This window comes from Cricetulus griseus, chromosome 3 (assembly GCF_003668045.3).
Source record: "Cricetulus griseus strain 17A/GY chromosome 3, alternate assembly CriGri-PICRH-1.0, whole genome shotgun sequence".
In the NCBI taxonomy this organism is placed as follows: domain Eukaryota; kingdom Metazoa; phylum Chordata; class Mammalia; order Rodentia; family Cricetidae; genus Cricetulus; species Cricetulus griseus.
The window spans coordinates 163379617-163399500 of NC_048596.1; the positions used below are offsets into that span (position 1 = coordinate 163379617).

The 19884-nt window shown below is 48.5% G+C and overlaps 1 protein-coding gene across 3 annotated transcripts in view; it reads right to left on the reverse strand.

Annotated features, from left to right (window-relative positions):
• The window catches only part of Znf423 (zinc finger protein 423), a 295757-nt gene that overhangs the window by 69589 nt on the left and 206284 nt on the right, over nt 1-19884 (reverse strand). The window contains exon 6 of one of the 3 annotated variants that reach the window (XM_035442574.1): nt 8014-8215. The exons of the other annotated variants lie outside the window; for them this stretch is intronic. Within the exon in view, the coding sequence (XP_035298465.1) occupies nt 8019-8215 (197 nt within the window). The 3' untranslated portion in view covers nt 8014-8018. The remainder of the gene's footprint in view (nt 1-8013; nt 8216-19884) is intronic. 3 annotated transcript variants of the gene reach the window in all.

Consider the following 19884-nt stretch of genomic DNA (forward strand, 5'->3'; position numbering starts at 1 on the left):
AAAACAGGGTTCCTCCACTGAAAAAACAGGAGCAAACACAGAGAGCACTGTCTGGGTGGCAAAGCTTCCTCAGACAAGGGAACCACTGGAGTCTTCTGAGGAGAGGTGTGACCCACAACTATACTTGCACTTGGATTGAGAGAAGCTGTGGAAGGACCATCAGGTCATTGGCCATTGCCATGGCTCAGAGGAAAAATGCTGAAGGTGTGGACAGAGATAGTGGTGGTGCCAAGGAAGGGAGACACAAAACCTCCTTAATGCATGTTGGGGAAGGACACTGAGAAGTATAAGGGAGGGTGTTCCAGGCAGAGGCTCAACTGCCACAGTCCTAGTACAACCACACTCTGGAGAACCTGCCAGTATAATACAGTCAGGCTTACAGGCTTTTCATGAGAAATACAGAGGGACATTAGTTTGGTTGCCTAGTTGATGGGTAGATAAATGAACAGGTGTGAGAGACAGGGAGATAGGTGTGCAGATGGTCACTTAATATGTAGGCAGCTAGAGGAACATGTTAGCAGATCCTGAGTGGTGGGCCGGATGAAAGGAATGCCAGAGGTGAAAATGAACAGCAGAGATGGGGGTGCTGGATTTTGTGGGAAGATGGGATGCACAAATGCCTCAGCGAGAAGGTAGATGGGTAGTGATTTTCAGAGACTGGGACTGGAGGATGCTGGAAGGCTCTTTCTGAGTTGACATGGGTCTCCCTTCATCCCTTCTAGGTGACACTTCTCTACCAGCCCCACCCTCAATGTCTGGAAAGACAGCAGTCTTGAGTCCGGTCATCTTATGAGACCAACTCTGAGTTCTAGTTCTGCTGTGACTTGCTATGTGAACTCACACAAACAAGCTCTTGTCACCTATAGGCTTTTCCTTGTCATCTGGTACATGCCTAGGAATGCCTGGTGTGGCATTTGACAGTCATCCCTACACCTTCCCCTTACCTCTCTTATCTAGCTAGCCTGTCCTTCAGGAAGCCCAGCAAGGTGAGCCCTGCTTGCTCGGGGAACACTAATGAATGTTGCTATTGAATTGGAGCGCACAGCAGTCTTTGTAGCCCCCCACTCAGCCTCTGACTCAGAGGTCTGGGGTGGGGCTGAAGTTGGCTTCTAACAGGATTCTGAGTACAACTGACTCCAGGGTCCCCACCTGGAGTTTGAGGGACTTCAGAGTCCCCATAGCTACTCCTCTGGAGTTTATGTGGAAACTTACAAACTCATAGTGGGCAGTTCCCCTGCTCCTGGCACTGTTCCTTGCAGTCACCCAAGGCAATGGAGGACCTGATGAGAGGGATGGTCCCCTCTCTCCTTTTCAAGGTCCTGCATCCACCCTTCCTCACCACACCCCCTGCCTGCTTTCCTTTACTCCTGGAGTTTGTGAGAGCATCATGCCTTCTGCTACTTGCACGATGCCTGCCCTTGCCGCCCTCAGAACAGCTGTGGGCTTAATTATCAAAATAACATTTTAATAGTTTCATAACTGAACTCCCTTCAATATATGCCAGTGGAAGAGGCGGAAAGGAGTCCTTTTAGCACCTCTTCCCACCCGACTTGCTAATCGGAGGCATTTAAGCTTCCATGAGGCCCAGATGCCCAGCTGGTCCATGGAGCCTGCTACACAGATGTGGCTTTCCCACTTGTAGTGAGGACTTTAGCTCATGCCAGCCAGAACCAGGGACCATCACAGACTTCCTGCTCCAAAGCAGTGTGCTAAGAGAACTGAGGCTCTTCACGGGGAGTCAGTGGGGCGGGGGCTTACTTGCTTTTATCACATTTTTTTATATTTTAGAAAGTTGCTATCACAGCATTAACTTTGCTCCTCCCATCCCTTTGCTACTTCATGTAACAATTCTACAGGGGTCCATGCTGGTATTTAGCTCTTGAGTCAGTCCAGTGAAGACCTTGCTTCTCAGATCAGTCCTTCACTCCCCTGGTGACTCCTTAGATCCCTGGGTCCCTAAAGTGAACCCTACACTTACTCTGCCAAGCCTTGTCTACATTCAGAGCCCAAGGACACAGGCCCAGTCCATCTGCTTGCACCTTAGCATCTTATCCAGGAGGAAACTGAAGCTAGAATAAGCTACACCCTGACAGTGGTGAGCTGGGATAGGTGGCATTAGCCTGCCTTCAGAGGGCGGGGCCAGGGTAAAATAATTTCAGAGCACTCAGTGGCCGAGGCACTCAGGTTCTGGCTTAGCAGGGGCTGGGCACAGATGGGAGTCACTCTATCTAGGACATGCTTCTGCTACTGAGCCACATATTGGGAAGTAAAGGTTCAGGGGACTCAAAAAAGGCTCAAACCAGTCCCTGGTGAAGTGAGGACAGAGAATGTGGGGACTGGGAAAGTGGCATGCAAGCTCAAGCTCCTCCAGAAGCCCTGGGTCTGTCCCCAGGAGTGTACCCAGACCCTGACAAAAGAGAAGAGGCATTTCAGGGGTCAGCACCCTATCCTGCCCTGATCATGTGCACTTGCCATGTCGGCCACGGGAAAGATGTGTCCTCTGCGCCCTGTAGGGAAATGTCTTCATCCTGACCCCTGCTGCTGCCACGGGGCATCTACTAGGCATGGAGGCAGGGGCTGTCCAGAAGACAGGGTCCTGTGTCACTGTCTGAGATAGTTCATGGGTCCAGAGGGGTACACAGTGAGATGGGAGTGACAGCAAGAGCAGAGACTGGCCTAGCTGGACATTGCTAGCTAGCCTGAGCAGCTTAATTTTAGCAAAATTGCAACTAACATTACAAGCAGCACAGCAGGAAGAAACCATGACATCTGAACACAAGCTGCCTTTTAGACATACAGACTCAGAGCCTCCCAGGCCCTAGGAAATTCTTCACAAACTGGCTACCTGCCATTCAGAAAACCAGGCTCAGAGAATCCCAAATGCCATGTGCTTTGTGGGCCACAGACTGCTCACAAGTCTTGCTTCTGTCCTTCCAAGCTGAGTGACTCTCACCCAGTTAGCAAAGCTGTGACTCGGCCAGTCAACACCCTTCAATGAGCCCAATATTTCTCATTATCAAGCTGGGCCTATCAGCACTTGATGGATTCACAGATCTGCCCAGAGCAGACATCATGTGTGTGTGTGTGTGTGTGTGTGTGTGTGTGTGTGTGTGTGTGTGTGTGTGTGTGTATGTGTGTGTGTGTGTCCCCACTCAAATATGTATGTGTGCACATCTGGTTTTGTTCGGTTTTTAATAGTCGTCTTTTGGCATAAGCAGGGAACTGGTTCCAGGAATCCCAAAGACACAAAGCCTGAGGACACTAAAGTCCGTCCCATAGGAGGTGCAGTTTTGCACAGAATCCTCACACGTCTTCCTATGTGTGTCTTACTAGATTATTATAAAACCGAACACAACATGATGCTGCAGACAGTTACAGTGTTCAGGACTAACAACAAGGGGGAAATGGTACATATTCAGTTACAGATGAATTTTTTTTTCCCGAGACAGGATTTCTCTGTATAGCTTTAGAGCCTATCCTGGCACTCGCTCTGGAGACCAGGCTGGCCTTGAACTCACAGAGATCTGCCTGCCTCTGCCTCCTGAGCGCTGGGATTAAAGGTGTGCGCCACCAACGCCCGGCTACAGATGAATTCTTCCTAGATATTTTCTAGACACACGAGAACTCACAGATGTGGAAGCTGGCTGTATGTATTATACTCTTGATTAAGTAAGTAGAGAGTTTATAGTCAGTATGTCTCTGTCTATCTCTTTCCCTGTGTCTGTGTCCACCCGCTATGGTGTCTCACGATGTAGGCTTGGATGTCCTGGAGCTCACTCGGTAAACTCAGAGATTCACCTGTTTTTGTGTATGCCCCTCCTCCCCCCCATGCTGGGATTAAGACCAGGTACCTTTATACCCTACCTTGAGTGTCTTTTAAATTTAGTCTAATTAATATTCAATTGGGTGATTAAATATAGTCTAATATTCAGTTAATATTCAATTAGGTGAATATTTACTATCTGTCAAGTCCAGAATGTAGACTGAGCAGGGCACAGATCATAAGAGTCATCATTGCTCTCAAGACTCCAGGATCCTGTTGAGGAGATGTGCCAAGTGCACTAAAGAAAAGAAGAAGCAGCCAGGCAGTGCAGCAGAGCCTTGGGAATGGGCCAGATGTAGTGACAGGACCAGACCTTTCCGCATACTACTCCACTGAATACTCACAAACATAGACCCTTCAAGGCCACCACTACACTATAAAGGAAATGGACTCGGAAGTCACATGACCACACCCCTACAAGGAGCATGCCTGGGCTCACACCAGACAGAGAGATAGAGTCCATTTGCAGCCAGTAACCCTGAACATGACTCAGCAGTGGCCTGGGTGGTGGTCGGGAGGTAGTGCTCAAGGGGAGAGGCGGGGCAGCCCCTGGCACTGCTGAGAATGTAGTGGTAGGTGCCCGGCCCATGTCTCCTTCACAAGGGAAGCCCTCTGCCAGACAGATAGCTCCATTCTCATTCCCTCACTCCTTCACAATGCTTGGGACAGAAGTTCTTTGGATTCAATTCCAAAACTTTTACGTACAGATCACAGGATGACTCAGGGGCGGGACTTAAGCATGACATTCTCCATATATTCTTTACACAGCCTGCAGAGCAGCACAAATAACATCTGTTCTCTGACTGTTACCCATCCCATGGGGTTAGTTGGGGACGTGCCACTTGTAGAATCATGTCATTGCTCAAAACCTTTTGGATTCAGAAGTGTTTTGAATTTGGGGTCTGGAGGATTTGGAATGTTCAGTCTGTCCTAGAGACTCTGCTCCCAGACATCCTAGATCAGGGGTAGTTGGGACTTGCATGACCTGGTCACATGACAGATACATGCACCACAGGTAGGTAGAAGAAGGCTGATGGGACAGTGCCCAGTACCTGCACTTATAGCAAGAGAAGGAAGTAGAGTCACAAAATAAATAACATGCCCCAGACTTTCTGCACAGATCCTGGGAATGCCATTGCCACAGCCTTTGAAGCCACACAAGTAGCTACAGTGCCTGTAAACAACCTCATAGGCATGACAGAAACCTGAGCCTTTGTCTGCAGACAGCCACCCTCCCAGGGACCCCATTGGCAACAATCTCCCTCTCCCTACCTTGACCAGGCCGTTGGAATACAGCTTCCTGGTCCCCCTGGAGCAAGCAGGATAGGGCTTCTTCCATTAGCCAAGGGCCATCTTCATTTCCTTCACCTTCTCACACTGCACTTTCCAAAACAGGATATTAAGGGAAGAGAAACCAAGGGCTTTCGGGGCTTTGCAGCCTCCGCTCCAGGGAAAACCAGACACTCATCCCTGTCTGAAATTGCTTCACTTCGTGAGCCTGTGGGCCATGGGAGCCCTCCCGCCACAGCCGAGCAGAAAATAGAGTTTGTTTCTCCATTTCCCAGACCCCCTCTTGCCCTCTCCGAGCCCCCCTCCCCCATTTTAAGGGCTCCTCTGCCTGGTCCACAGCTGGGGGGTGGGGCCTGGTGGCTTGTATGCTGCCTCCTACCAAGACCTGGGCATGGCTCCCTCAGCCTGCAGCCCTGGGAGGGAGGAAAGAAGTTAGAAACTCTCCGTATCGCCTCCCGTGCCCCAATCCCATTCCATATAGCCTTCACATAACCTTTTGTTCCCTGCAATATCCAGGTTTCCAGGTCACTCTCTGGCCTTGCCCGGAATGCAGTGTGCTCCTGGCTTGAACACAATGTACTGGTGGTGTTAAAATATTCATCCAGTCTGGGTCGAGATGTGTTTCAGAGAAACACAAGCCTTGCTTGCCCCTCTGCTTCTGCTCCTAACCTACCTAAGAGAGCTACGCTCCATCTTGATTTTGGCAACTTCTTTTTTAGATTTTAGAGAGTCCTTGATGGTGGCCTGCAATGCTGGGAGTGGGAGAGACACAGATGGACTTAACCAGTTGTCACCCCTCCAAGGGACAGGAGAGGGATATTAGATATTTTCTTGGAAGTTAATTCACTCAAAACTGGGTACTGGGAATATTCTGTCAAAGCAATTAATCCCTCCCCCACCCTCTGCTGCCCACCCAGCATCAGCTGGAACTCTCCCACTCTCTAGAGAAGTAGGTATATGCGGACCCCTGTACAGGTGCCAGGGACAGGACCCTGCCTGGGCCAAGTGGGTTGGACAGGTCCCAAGGATGCTTTTGATTATCAGTCACCTGGTTCGCTTTCCCTCTGCTCTCCAACCCCAGCACAAAACCTTCAGAGTGCCCACCCTGAGGAAAGGAAATCAGATACCTCCTAGCCCTGGTCTGTAACTAAAGGCTTGAGCTAAATTATACTGCCAGCCTCGGGGAGCTGGGGACTAGGGGCTAGAGGAAAGGCTGGCAGTGGGTGTGTTGCGAAGGGAGTAGGTCCAGGCATGTTGAGTCTGCTTTTTATCCTGTGCGAATAGTAAGGGGAGAAACTGAAACTGGAGAATAAATACCAAAATTCATGGAGCCCTGCTCCATTCTTCCTGGGAGACCACCATGGACGTGTCATATGCAGGCAAAGAAGACAGACACCCCAGTTGTCCAGTCACTAGTGAGAGAAGACCCTGGTCATGAGTTAGAGGTGGGGTCAGGGTCAAGAAAAGCACGTGGGGGTACCCAGTGGCAAGGAGTCATTTAAGCCAACCTTCTGCCTGGTGCATTACTTCCCATGAGCTTGTCTGCCAACTTTGGAGGTGACCTTAAACGGCCTTTGAACCCTGAAAGTCTGCAGACCCATCCAGACCAAGACAACACTGCTATACTACAAAATCCCCATTACTGTGCCCTCTCACCCTTGGTCCCTCGTGACCCACTTCTACCCAGGGCCACAGCAGTCTGTGTGATCAAACAGGAAGGTACCCTGGTGGCTCACAGATAGTGGAAACTCACAGATGGACAATGTGGCTTGGTCTCTGCCAACCTCTCACCATTAGAGCCTCGGTGGTCATGCCACACACCTTAGCCCAACATCCCAGGCCAACATTCCAGCTCTCCTCATGCTCGACCCTTGGGGATATGCAACACTTCCCAACTTGCTCCAACTCTGCACTAATCATCATCTCCCCATCTTCAATCACATATTTGCTTGTTTGCCGTTCAGTCTCAGTGTTCCTGCCTACATTGTAAGCTGGACAGAGATGGAAAAAAATCAGACCTATTCATTCTCTAGAGTCCAAGCAAAATCCCTAGAACAGACCCATATCAATATGTGTTTAGTGAATGAATTAAAGTGCTACTGACTGCTGGTTAGCTCAAAACAGAACTTCCCCATATTCACAGGGTAGAGAAAGCAGTGTTCCAGGTACCCAAGATCCACAGAGGCAAAAACTCCTCCAACCTTTAATGAAGATCTACCTTCCTGCCTCTTCCTTAATTCTTAATCACAATTGAAGCCAGATATTCAAGAAGCCAGAGAAGCAGTGTTATCCAATGCCCCAGAAAGCCTCCGAGACCAGCATCCAAGGGAAGAAAAGTTCCACTTTCATAAGGCCTAATAAGATCTGGCTTCCTTGAGCAGGCAGCAGAAGACCCACAATGGGGCAGTCTATGGAACACGAGGAAACGTGGGCTGTGACCAAAATACGGAGTTCCCCAAACCCATCAGAGAAACAGGTGAGTCCTGGCCAAGCCCAACAAATGATGGAGAGGGACCTCAGGGTTCACAAGCTAAGCAAATTCACACCCAAGTGTGACATGTATAACAATAAATGTCCAAGGCCCATGGCACCCAACTTAGGAGCCATGGACAAAAAAAATCACCTAACAAAACAAGGTGGGGGGGTGATGGGCAGCCCCCATCCATCCCACACTGGGCTCCCCCGTTTCTCCACTGTGATTGGAGGAACATTCAGCGTGTCTTCAGTCTCCCTGTCTTTCATGGCTGATTAAGCAGTTGGGAGCAGAGTTTACTGTGAAGAAAGCAAACAATTATGCGCTATCCGAGGTAAACATTACCTTGGCGGTGGAAGCTGAGAGGAGGATGGTTGTCAGGAGGGATTATCATTATAATACTTAAAATAACATTTATAACACTTACTGAAATTACGCCAATGAAGTCTGCAGAGACACAGGAATGAAATCAGCTCGATGTGTTTTTATAAGAATACCAAAATCTCTGTCCCTGGGAGGAAAGTTAGAGGCATTAGCGCTCTTTGCCGGGCCTCCATTAGCTGGTAAAATTTGAATACTGTTTCTGAGGTGAGCGCTAATCTTCTTTGAATCCTCCCAACACATTTTATCTGTAAAAAATTGTAGTTAAAAATTTAGTTTGATGGAATGATATTTAAGTGCTTTCTTCATCTTACTCTCTGAAAGCGCCCCAGAGAGTCTCCCTGTAATTTGTTCAAACGAAATAATATTTTCGTTTCCCCGTTTCTCTTTGTTGTCTTGGGTGATGAAAAGTAACATTTCTTTTCTTTCAATCCTATTAAGCGAGGCTCTCAGAGTGCCAGCCACTCAATCCAAATGCGATCTGGCAGACAGGCCCTCGGCTTAGAAAACGGGGCCTGCCAACCCCGTTTTCTGTCAGGAGCTGACATGTCACCAGGCAGCGTTTCCTAAGCAATAACCCGGTAGCCAGCCAGCTGCGTGGGCCTTCCCTTTGCTCCAGCACTTGCCCTCTCCTCTCTTGCGGCCAACACGTTGGGAACCTGAGCTGCAGTATCCGTGTCCTGTGTCCACCCAGTCTCCCACAGATTCCCAGAGCACCCTGAGCTGGGACCATGTCCCAGTTGCAGTGTTGTCCCCCAGGGCAGGAAGAACATGAAGTGCTGACTGACCCTTATCCCTTCCTTTGTGGGTACAATCCTGTCCTACACAGCCTCTTCCATACCCCAGTCATCACCAAAACAGTTTGAATTTCCCAACTCCTACTCACTCTCCAAAACCTCTGATCAAACACTACCTTTTCTCTGAGGCTCTCCTCAGAAACTTTTACCCAAGCCAGAGGGTGTGACTGAATCAGTCACGGTGCAGCCATTAAATATAACTCTACAAATGTTCTGTTACTTTCAATGGAGCAAAATCAAACGAGCCACTGGAGGAAGACACGCAGTGTAGACATGAAGTGATCAAGATACAAGAGAACAGATGCATCCCAGCCGGTCCACACAGACACATGCACACCCAAGCATCAATGGGAGTGGCAGGCAGCTTCTGGGGAAGTGAATGTGGGAAGGCTTCTAGAGGAGTTCTACAACAGAACATTTATGCCTTGGGTGCTTTTTTTTTTTTTTTTTTATCTTTCCCTCACAAACGTGCATTACATGATTTTCAGTGGAAAAATAAGTAAATCCATACCAGTGGGAAACTTGCAGGGGCTATGTCCAATCTTCCCTCTTACCTCAGTAAAGCAGTGTGGATAGAGAGGGGAACCTCCCCTTGGACAGCCTTGTCACTCACTGGCCTCAGGGGCTCTGCTCCTCATCCATAAGAGTTTCTTGCTGCCCCGCTGATGGGTTTTCATACACAGCGAAACCTCTAAAAATGAGATCCTTTCTGTATCCTGTTCAAAACTGGGATCTGTCATCCTCTTTCTCTCCCTGTCTGCGGCAAACAGAAGGACCAAGAATAAGGAGATCTTGGGGCTAGCTCTGGGCAAAGGCACTGATGATGGCAGAGCAACTGGACTCTCCAGGCCTTTCTGATGTGATGGCCACAAATGGCCAACTAGCTAACTGACTGGGAAACCCTGCAGGACACTGGCCTTCGAGATCCCTAGATAAAGCTGTTATGAGACATACAGAAAGCATTTTGTAACTGTGCTCACTGACTTCGTAGATGGGACCAAGGCAGAAGTGGTAGTAGCCTCACTTCCTCTATGTAAAATGTCAGTGGAGTGAAAGTGATCTGAAAGCAAACACATATTTAGTCACAGAAATAGTAGTCCTGTTAATTTTATTCTAATGCCACAACTTTCTTTACAAATACATGAATCACCTAAGAAATTATTTTCACACCATATACATACTTTATGCTTCACAAACATGCATGTGCATGTGCACAAGCCCAACTGCCGGGGACTAAGAGAGCACATATTGTGCTGAATGTCCAATGACAGCAAGAAACCTAGCACTGCGTAAGGGCACCAATGACACTCAATGGCATGCTGATCACTTGAACAATACAAAGATCCCACAACTAAGCATAACTATTCTGGAAATGTCAAGTCTGTCGGGAGGTTGAGGGTCAGAGTGATTTTTTCGTTAGGAATTACAGTGAATTCTTTACACTACAGACTGAAGTCATGGGCAGGGAAAGTTAAAACCTGGATGCTAAGGGATAGGCTGGCCACACACACAAGCAGACATAAGCACAGGATGCGGCTAGGATGGCTCTGATAACCACAGGAGTTGTCCCAAAAGCTTAAAGTGTCCCTCCCTTATATGTGGGTTCAAAGGCACCAACACCTCCATGCACAGTGAAGAAAAGACACACACAGGACCACTGCCAGGTCTCAGGTCATCCCTTGGAAACAGTCAGTACATCAGAGTAGGAGGCCTCCATGAAAGTCACTTCTAGTGACAAGGTAGATCCTTCCCAGCATTCCTATGTCCCTTATAAGTGAGTATGGGTGCATAGGACAGGGCCTGTGTGGCTCTCATGGAATAACCACCACCCCCACACCCTCCCTCTGCTACCTCCGTTTCAATACCATCTTTGTCAAACTTTAAAGGTGTTGCTGAACTTACGCTTTCCCAGCAGATCCAGCAGCAGACCTCCCCAGCCAATGAGACGGAGCTGCAGGCATGGTCTGTGTGTATCTGCTAGCACAGCCCTAACACAGTAGCACAGAACAGGGAGGTATCTGGACACAGTTCTGGAGGCAAACAGCCAGTTGAGTATCATCGGGGTTAAGTTTCTCCTGGCCCTCTCCTTGGCTTGCAGGTAGCATTGTGAGCTCCTCAGGATCTCTCCTCTGCCATGCTTACCCCTGTGATCTCTCTGTGTCCGTGTCTCTGTGACTGGATTAGGGTGCCATCTGCGTCATCACCCCTGTAAAAACCCTTTCCAAGTAGTCACATCCTGTGGTACGAGGGGTTGGAATTTCCACTAAGAACTCTGAGGGAGATACAATTCAGCCCCAGCTAACAGCACACTCCGTGGACCTCTGCCAGTATAGAAGGACACTTCATTCATCTGCCTGGCTGCTGGGCCACACCCCCTCCTTTCCTCTTGTATCTGAGCACATCTTCCTCAGGCATCTCTGAGCATCAGCCAACTCTTTCCCATGGCAGAGGAATAAGAAATGCTCGCAGAACTCCAGGGTCAATGACATTGGCATCCCCACCATTATCCAAATGACCTTTAGCAAAAGGGACTTAGGAAGGCCCTAGAGGAAACTAAGTAGCCAAAGAAGAGCCATGCGAACTCTCTGTGATCACTTGTAGATGGGCACCTGAAACATGGCATAAGCAGGGTCAGAGCACAGGGATGTACAGAAAGCCATCCTCATCACCACAACTAGTCTCCCTGTCTCCTCATAACTCCTCCATAGCAGTCACTGTTGCAAGGCCTTGGTGGGTATGGGAATAGGGCTCTCAGTCACAGCCATTTCAAAGTCTGTCCATGTGTGGGATGCAGCTCGCCTCTGCCAGAGAGGGCATGCTTTGCAATCTGAACGGGCAGGCTTGTTAACTGACTGTTGAGTCTAATGTTATACCACTATTCTGCCTCTCGTTAGCAACACAAATTACCAGCAATTAGCTGGCTGACTGTTCAAAGGCAGTTCAATTTCATGTATAAAGAGAACTATATAATGCTTAATGTATCTATCAAATGTAATAGCCCAAACAAAATTAATGATATGAACACAATGAATGCTTATACGGGATAATTACAAGGTGTCGGTCATGAGAAGCGTGCCATAGCGTCAGACATACAATGCAGGCAAACAGTCACCAAAGTTGTCAAGGCTGGCCCGGCTCTTAAGAGAGAGGGAAGTCACTGTGGGGCACAGTGGGGCTCAGCCCCATCCAGTGACAGGGTGGGAAAGGCAGGCTAATGCAGAGTCCAAAAAACACGTGGCTATAAGTCAGACAGAGGATTGATTTTTCTCATCTGCAAAATGGGAAAATTCACAACTGCCTAGCAGAAATCTAACCTGCACCCCATATTTGCATGACAAAGAAAGGCCTTTGCAAGGTGTCCATATGTCACCCGGAAGAAAGTAGCAATGCTGTTGATGTTATTATTACCTTAAAATTTCCAAGGTGAGGCCCAGCAGACCTCTTCTGTCCCTCGTCACTAACAGTGTGGTGGCATGATACAAACGACACTTCGATTTAATTACCATCCTTTTTCCCCCTCCGGTAACTAAACATTTTCCTCTGTTCAGTATCCCTGGAATGACAGGGCCATTCCCAGTGTATTACTTGCATATCTATAATTAAATAATTAAGAATTGTTCAAGCCCTTCCAAACACAACAAAAGGCGATGATTATTTCAAACCCACTTTAGGAGAAGTCAAGCCCCGATCAGTTCCATCTTTTGCTAATAGTTATGCAAGGCTGCGCCGGCAGCATTCCCTCTTGCATGCCAGCACACCAATAAATTAAGATATTCCTGGCCGCATCTGCACGAGGGAAATTAGAGCATTACCTGGTCCCCGCCAGTGTGCCAGCTCCGAGCGGCAGGCGCAGCCCACGCTGGGCGACCAGCTGTCTGCGAATGTGGCGTGTGGATCACAGCTCGGAGCCAGGGGATCTCTTAGGAGGTCTGCTCTAATATCAAAACTGCCGCGCTGCAGGACTGTTCCCTTCACGGCACAATATTCAAACACTTCTCCCGCCTCTCTTTCCAGATCTGAATCCACGGTGATCCTGGGCCTGGGACCATCCAACATCGCAGTCCCAGCCCCAAGAGCCCCATGGATTCGGATTTTTTCATGCTGCCTGGAGTCCTATGTGGTGAGGTCAGTGCCAAGGCACTTTGTTTTCTGAATCCCCAGCTCTAGCTTTAGAGATGGGGTGACCTCATTCCTGGTGGGTGTAATGTCACCAGGATCACTGTCTCAGGTTTGATGGAGGCACAGTGGCCCTTATAAAGGCTTCACAGTCAAACAGGTTCCAAAATGGCTCACATAAATCTGAGCTCACCCTTTGAAAGATGGAAAAGAGCTATTTTCCCAGAAATGATGGCCTTCCCACCCAAGTCCCAATGAGCACAGCACAAGGATCAGTATTCAGCTTCCTGCACATTCTTCAAGCCCCAGTCTCCTGCGCTCTTGGGGTTGGAGACTGCTCTGGAACCAGCCCCTGTGCTCTAGACAAACAAAAGCAGACACAAGAGTGCATTATCCTGACAGTTGGCAGGTGTGCCAGGCATCTGGGACTCAGAATGGGAGCACAGTGAGGTCCAGCAATCATCAGGGACAGACCCACAGTGATGAGGCTAGGAGCTCGGCACCGGAGTGTGGAAGGAGGCAAAGGCATTCTTGAGCATACTCAGTAGACAGCAGGTTATGCAGAAAAGTCAGTCTGGACTGCAGGACATCGACCAGAAGGGAGTGGCCAACAAGGCTCAATGTTTAGTAGCCTGAAAGACTCCAAATCCATCAGCTTCCAGTCGGGAACCCTCCAGCAGGAAGAACTTGAAAGAGCATTGTGATCACTGTGGCACCTTTAACGTGTGCTATCTTTTTCAGAACCTTCTGGTGAATTCCTAGTAGCCAATCAGCTTGAATATCTATCTCTTTCAAACCTCCAGCGAGTGTCTACTGCCTAACTTCATGTGTCTGTCTTTTCTCATGAGACTGGGACAGTTTTTCTCATATAAGAATGGGACTGTTAGCCATTCCTAACCTACCCATGACAATCTGAATAGTTGTGTGCCTGCCCCCGTCATCTGATTGTGTCCTTTAGAATAGTATGTGTTTGCCTTGGCCGAGGCTCCTCACTCAACATAACACAGACACAAAGGTGGCAGAATAAACTAGAAGGCACGAGAGGAAATAGATTCCAAGCTCACATGAGAGGGTCTAAGACCCTGTACATGACCCACATGGCAGAGGGCTGGCTACCCAGCTGCTGTAAGACATCCAAACCAAAGAAAGGGCCAGTTCTCAGGAGCTTTCGGACATGGTGTCCAGTGAGGTAAACTCTGTTCTCCCTCCACATTTCTGAGGCTGAGCACAGAGCTCCCACTGGGCCAGATGATGGTGCAAACTAGATTTTCTCCCTTGTACTGCATCAACTCATGCTATATCTTTCTTGGCCTCACACTAGTTTAAATGTCATCTGAGGGGGTCTTAATGGTGTGTGAATGTGCCACAGCCTTTCCTCATGTTCCATCCCCTGCACACATCGCTTCTGGGTTAAAACGCATGCTCTAGCACAGGTTCAATCATGAACTGCTATGATCCAGGATGTTTCCCCTCTAGACTCTCCAATAGACTGAAAGCTTCTAGAGGCAGAAACGAAACCTACACTTTTTCAATATTTTCCTTGATCTAGAACTGAGAAAGCATATTTGGCAGACTGTTCTAGAGAAAGTGCCACCATGCTACCACCGTGCCACAGGTGGCCGAGACTACCAAACAGGCACCCACCAGCTATCTTGAGGTGAATGATCTGCTCATAGGACTTGACAGTTTCTGCCCATTTTCTCTGGTGGCTGCCCTCCCTCGGCTTTTAAGGCTCCAGGAAGCCCCACAGGATACCACTGCCAGGGCCAGTGACTTAGATCCTCTTTCTGAGATTCCCCAGCCCTTCTCTGTTGAAAGTTAAATGGGCCTCAGAGCATCAAGAGGAACAAAACCAAGACATGGAACCCCTTCTTCCCAATTCCCAATTCCAACAGCTCAAAGGCCACAGCCAAGGACAATCCTGGCTGCCAGCAACTCCGCTGATGCCTGCCGACTAACCCTTCCGACCAAACGCTCAAGACAAAAGGTGACTTGTTCTCAAGCTATCCTCTCTCAGTTCTTCAAATTAGTTTATAAATGTTATTTCTTCTGCTTCTGCTGCTCACTCTACTCGGGGCTAAGAAACCCAGCTCAAGACCTGATGTGGGTATCACTTTTCAAATGCCCAAATCCCTGTAAAGGTTTAGTGTCTAGCTGTGTGCATTTTGCTCAGTATTAACATGTTCAATGGAGTACTTTGATTTTTTTTATCTAGACGCCAGAAGCTGGTGAATATATGCTTCATAGCTTCAGATAAACCTTTTGTTCTTCTGGGGCTGATCAGCTGGTGGAGCAGCGAGAGGGAGAAGGGGAGGGGAATTCACAGGGGCTCAGCGGTTTCAAAAAGTCAAATTACCTCTGAGCCATAGCAAGGCTGATAATTTAAATGAAAAAATATATATACAGGCCGCAGCACACAACACCGTCTCTGTTAGGACTTTTAATGAAGCCCCAGTTGTGATGACACTGAAGCCGGGAACGCTACGGTGGGATAATTACTTGGCTCCCACACAGCTGAGTTCCATAGATGCATTATTAACGGCACATTCCTCGCCATAACGAGAGCTGAACAGAGGTAGGCTCACAGACCTTGGCGTCCGCCATTAGCGGCCTGGCACAAACACAAATGAGTGTTTTCACAAAAGCATGCAAAGGTTGTGAAATTCCAATGAATCTGTGCTAGGAGGCGGAGTCACAGGGGAAGGGGAAAAGGTCTGTGGGGTGTGTGTATACACATATATGTGCACGTGTGTGAGCACTCGAGTACGCACGCACGCACAGGCACACACACACACACACACACACACACACACACACACACACACACACACCCTGTGTGGGTAGATGTGACCGGAGACGTCACCTTTTCTGTACAAAGTACTTGGAGTAAGGCAACCTGGGAAATTATGGACTCGGAACGCATTGATTTTTCTGCAGCAAATCCAAGCAGCAGTCCCGGTGAAGAATTACAGAGGAAACAAAATCATCCAATTCTCCCAGAACCCGGCTCTGCTATGCCAGCCATCCGGAGCTCACCTGGCTGGGGGCACTGTGCTGCTGCCCAGCTGGACACCCATGTAGCACCAGCAGGCAGTACCCTATCCACACGGGAGGCTCTCTTTCTGAACTGACACACACACAGCCTGTATTTTCAAGACATGCAGGCACTCCTCAGACTCCAAAGTTTTCAAGACATACAGGTTCTCCTTGGACTCCAAGCATTTCTGGAAAGTGGTTAAATGCCATTTGGGTATTCTTGCACTGAGCTAACCCTGGTTACAACCAAGAATGCAGGCACACATATATCCTTACAAGGGACTTTCAGAACCCTATGAGCATCCCAGACATTGGCTTCAGAGCCCCAGTGGCTTAAGGGAGGCTGACGGGATAGCAGTGCCCCAGTCCTATGCTTCTCCTTAGTCTCCTCCAATTCGCTTCCCCAGAAAGCGTCTGTTTCAAGGTGACCCTGTTTCACGAGTTAGCCCCAGCGTCCCCCGCCTGCTCACAGAACCAGGGGCCTCCCAGTAATTAACACCCGCACTTGATGAGGTCCAGCTGGCAGACTGAAGCCGTGCCAGCATCCTCCACTCCAGCCCAGGCGTCTCCAGCCAGCCCTGTGAGGCTTCCTTCCTCCCACACCGTTCTGGCTACTCTGTCCCCAGAGAAAAAATCAGAAAGTCACCCATCACATACACCTCACACAGAGCTCTTCGTTAGAGTAAATCACTAACTGCTCCAACTGGAAGTATAAAAGGTGGCAGCTCCTATAATATGGTGCCAAGCAGCCAAAGATGATGGCAGGAGGGGGGGTGTGCTAAACCAGAAAGTGGCCATCATCCACTGTTGAGGATACAGTACAAAACAACACCGGTTCTGCTTAAACCACACTCAGGGTGCACAGAGCTAGTTCACAGGGACACAAACCAGGCATAGCCAGGGCTGCCTCTGCAACTAGTCAGGATGGGCAGGAAGGTTTGCAAGTCACTGCATCATGGTGGCACTTCCTGGTTTTGGTTGGGACTCCAGAGGGTCACATGCTTAAAGCAATCACCTTTTATGCATATGGTGGCACATTGACACTTATTTATATGTGTGCTTTTCTGTATGTAGACCAAGCATCAATAAAAAGTTAGTTTCAAGTATGTTTACACATATACAGAAACACCAAGTCTGGAAAGACAAACATTAGATAGTTAACAACAGCCTCCTAGGAAGAGAGATGATTTCCGAACCTTCTTTCTGTGCACCACCATCTTCTCTCAGGGAGAAAGACATACTACTTAAGTTTAAACAAACAAACAGCTTTCTTTAAAGAATGGTGGGTAATTTGCCTTTAGTTATAAAGAACATAGCAATTAGCAAAGTTAATAATAATCAATGCTGTTATCAGTCACTCAGCAAATACAGGGCTAAAACGCAGTTTGGATCTGCTCCTGCCCCCTAGAAAAGCGCCCCAGAAATCACTTGTGGGAGAGAATTGCATGCACTGTATCTCCCAGGGTGACCTGTGAGGAATGGGAATGCAAAGGATAAACCCGTGTGTCTGACTGACTCACTTTAGACGGCTCCATCAGCTCCTGGCAGTAGGCTCCACCAATGTGCAGAAAAAGAGGGAAAAAAGGAGGCAGTGAGCAATGGACCAAAGTGACACTGAGAGTGGCTGTGATGCCCCCCACACCCAGGTTCTTTCAGTACCTGGATAACATGAATTGCTGGAAGACTGTGTAGGAGAGTGAGAAGGAGAGACCCCTGGTGGTGAAGGCCACCCCCAGCAATTTGGCTGAGACCCCCCAACTCATTCTGGTCAGCAGAGTAAGCTCTTGTTCTCAGAGGGCTGTCCAGGCAGCTTTTTTCTGATGGCTAGCCCCTGCCTACTGGTATTCTTCCGAAAATCTGGAAAACTTCAGAGATTTCTCATGGAGTTGTAGCACCTCCCTCAGGCTGCTCCCAAACTCAACCAAGAAGTTCCAAAGTCTCTGAGCCCAGCTTTTCCAGAAGCTAAATGGAAGGTAAGGGCCCTGGCAGGGGCAGGGGGAGAGGAGTGGCCCTCAAGGTCCCAGAAACCAGTGTTATGTTGGGTGCCGAATGAGGAGGACCATTTCATCCAGGAATGGGTAGACACTACTCAGGCAAACACACAGGAAAAGTCCTTCCTCCAGTTTCCACCAGAGAGGAAACTGAAGACTTGGTTGAAGGCTCTGAGAACAAAGCTCCCTACCTGTGAGGAACTCTTGCTGGTCCCTCAGGGGTCCCTAGAGGTAACCCATCCCCTGAAAAGAAGTAGGGAATGCTATCCTCAATTGCTCACACCAAAATGTGAGTTCTTGAGAGCCCCTTCTCGGTAAGGATAAGAATCTAGAGTAGCAAGTTTCACTTGTGTAGGTTGTGCTGGTGGTTCTCAGACCCAGGTCTAGTGTGCCCTTCCTTTATTAAAGCATTCTGCATAATCCTTTGTTGTCCCACCACCACCCATTGCCGGTCCCTTCCTGCATCTTCTTCTCTTTCCATCAGGAAGGTTGGTGGGAAAGAGAACTACACCTTCCCACAGCACCAGTGAGGGGCTAGCTCTTCCTCGTCTCTCACAACACACACACACACACACACCACACACACACACACACACACACACACACACACACACACACACACACACACTCTCTCGAGGGGGATACATTAACATATGGTCACAGACATACACAAAACATACAGAGAAACCAACAAACAGATCCAAGTCCACAACATAAAGAAATACTCAAAAGATAAGCACAAAATGAAGAACCAAAACCAAATGTATCAACCCCATAATCATAAAGGCACCCAAACACATTGGAACACAGAATTCACAAACTTACCAGCAAACAAATGTGGAGACACAGATTTCACATAAACTGTGCATACCCTCTCAACAGCAACAGCCTGTGAGAGCAAAAGAAGCCCCTTCCCAGGGCTCAAAGACCAACTTCGGACTCCTTAGAAACAAGCCCAGGGTACCCGAAGTGCAGATGCCTGGGAAGGGTGAGGAGGCAGAAAGGGGCAGGTTAGTACAAAACAGGCCCAGGTGGCAGCTCTCTGAAGGCAGCAGTGCACAATCCAGCCCTGTTAGGCCCTCCTTCTTGTTTTGGTCCATAAACTATGACCCAACCCACCCCGAAACCCCTCTAATCTCCTTCAGTCCCTCCAGGTAAATCCTGACAGGAAACAGGCAATAGCTGGAGGGCAGAGCATGGATGGGGTGAGAAAATAGGTCTCTCCTGTGCCTACCAAGGCCATTTTTCCTTCCAAATGATGACTGTATAAAGGAGAGCCTCAAGAAGTTACTTAGCAGCTCCCTGCCAAATAAGGGATCCACATGTAACAAACCCACCCTGGGACACTGTCCAAGACATGCTTCATTCATTGGTGGTAGACAAGCTGAGCGCTGGGGTCAATTCTTTTTTTCTTTTTCTTTCTTTCTTTTTTTTTTTTTTAATGTGAGAAGTTTTACTGGGGGAAGGGGAAGGAAGAGAAAGAGAGACAGACAGACAGACAGGACAGACTTGCCTGCCTCTTCAGAGGAGCAGTGGGAAAGAATTGAGCTGGGGTCAATTCTTTATAGATGCCAGGACTCAAGTGGCCTGGACCAGCCCCTGATGAAGAAACTAATTCTTAAGCCTTCCTTCCCTCAAGGCCACCGCTCAGATGGCAGAGCTAGGCCTGACACAGGTAGATGAACTTCTGATATGCAGCTCTCCACAAGGGCACACAGGTAAAAATTTAAAAGATAAAGTACCCAACCACAGACATGCCATGATCATCAACAGCTAACAAACACCAGTGTCCTCACTCCTCAGCCTGTAACCTAGGGACTCAAAACACAACCTGAACAAAGTTCCTCAAACCTTGAGTGATTCCCATGAGACAGCACCAAACTCTTAGACCACACTCACTTCCCGGAAGAAGAAGAAAATCAATTGTCTTTTTAAACCTCTATAGTATTTTGTCAATATTTTTTTATTACAGCGGAG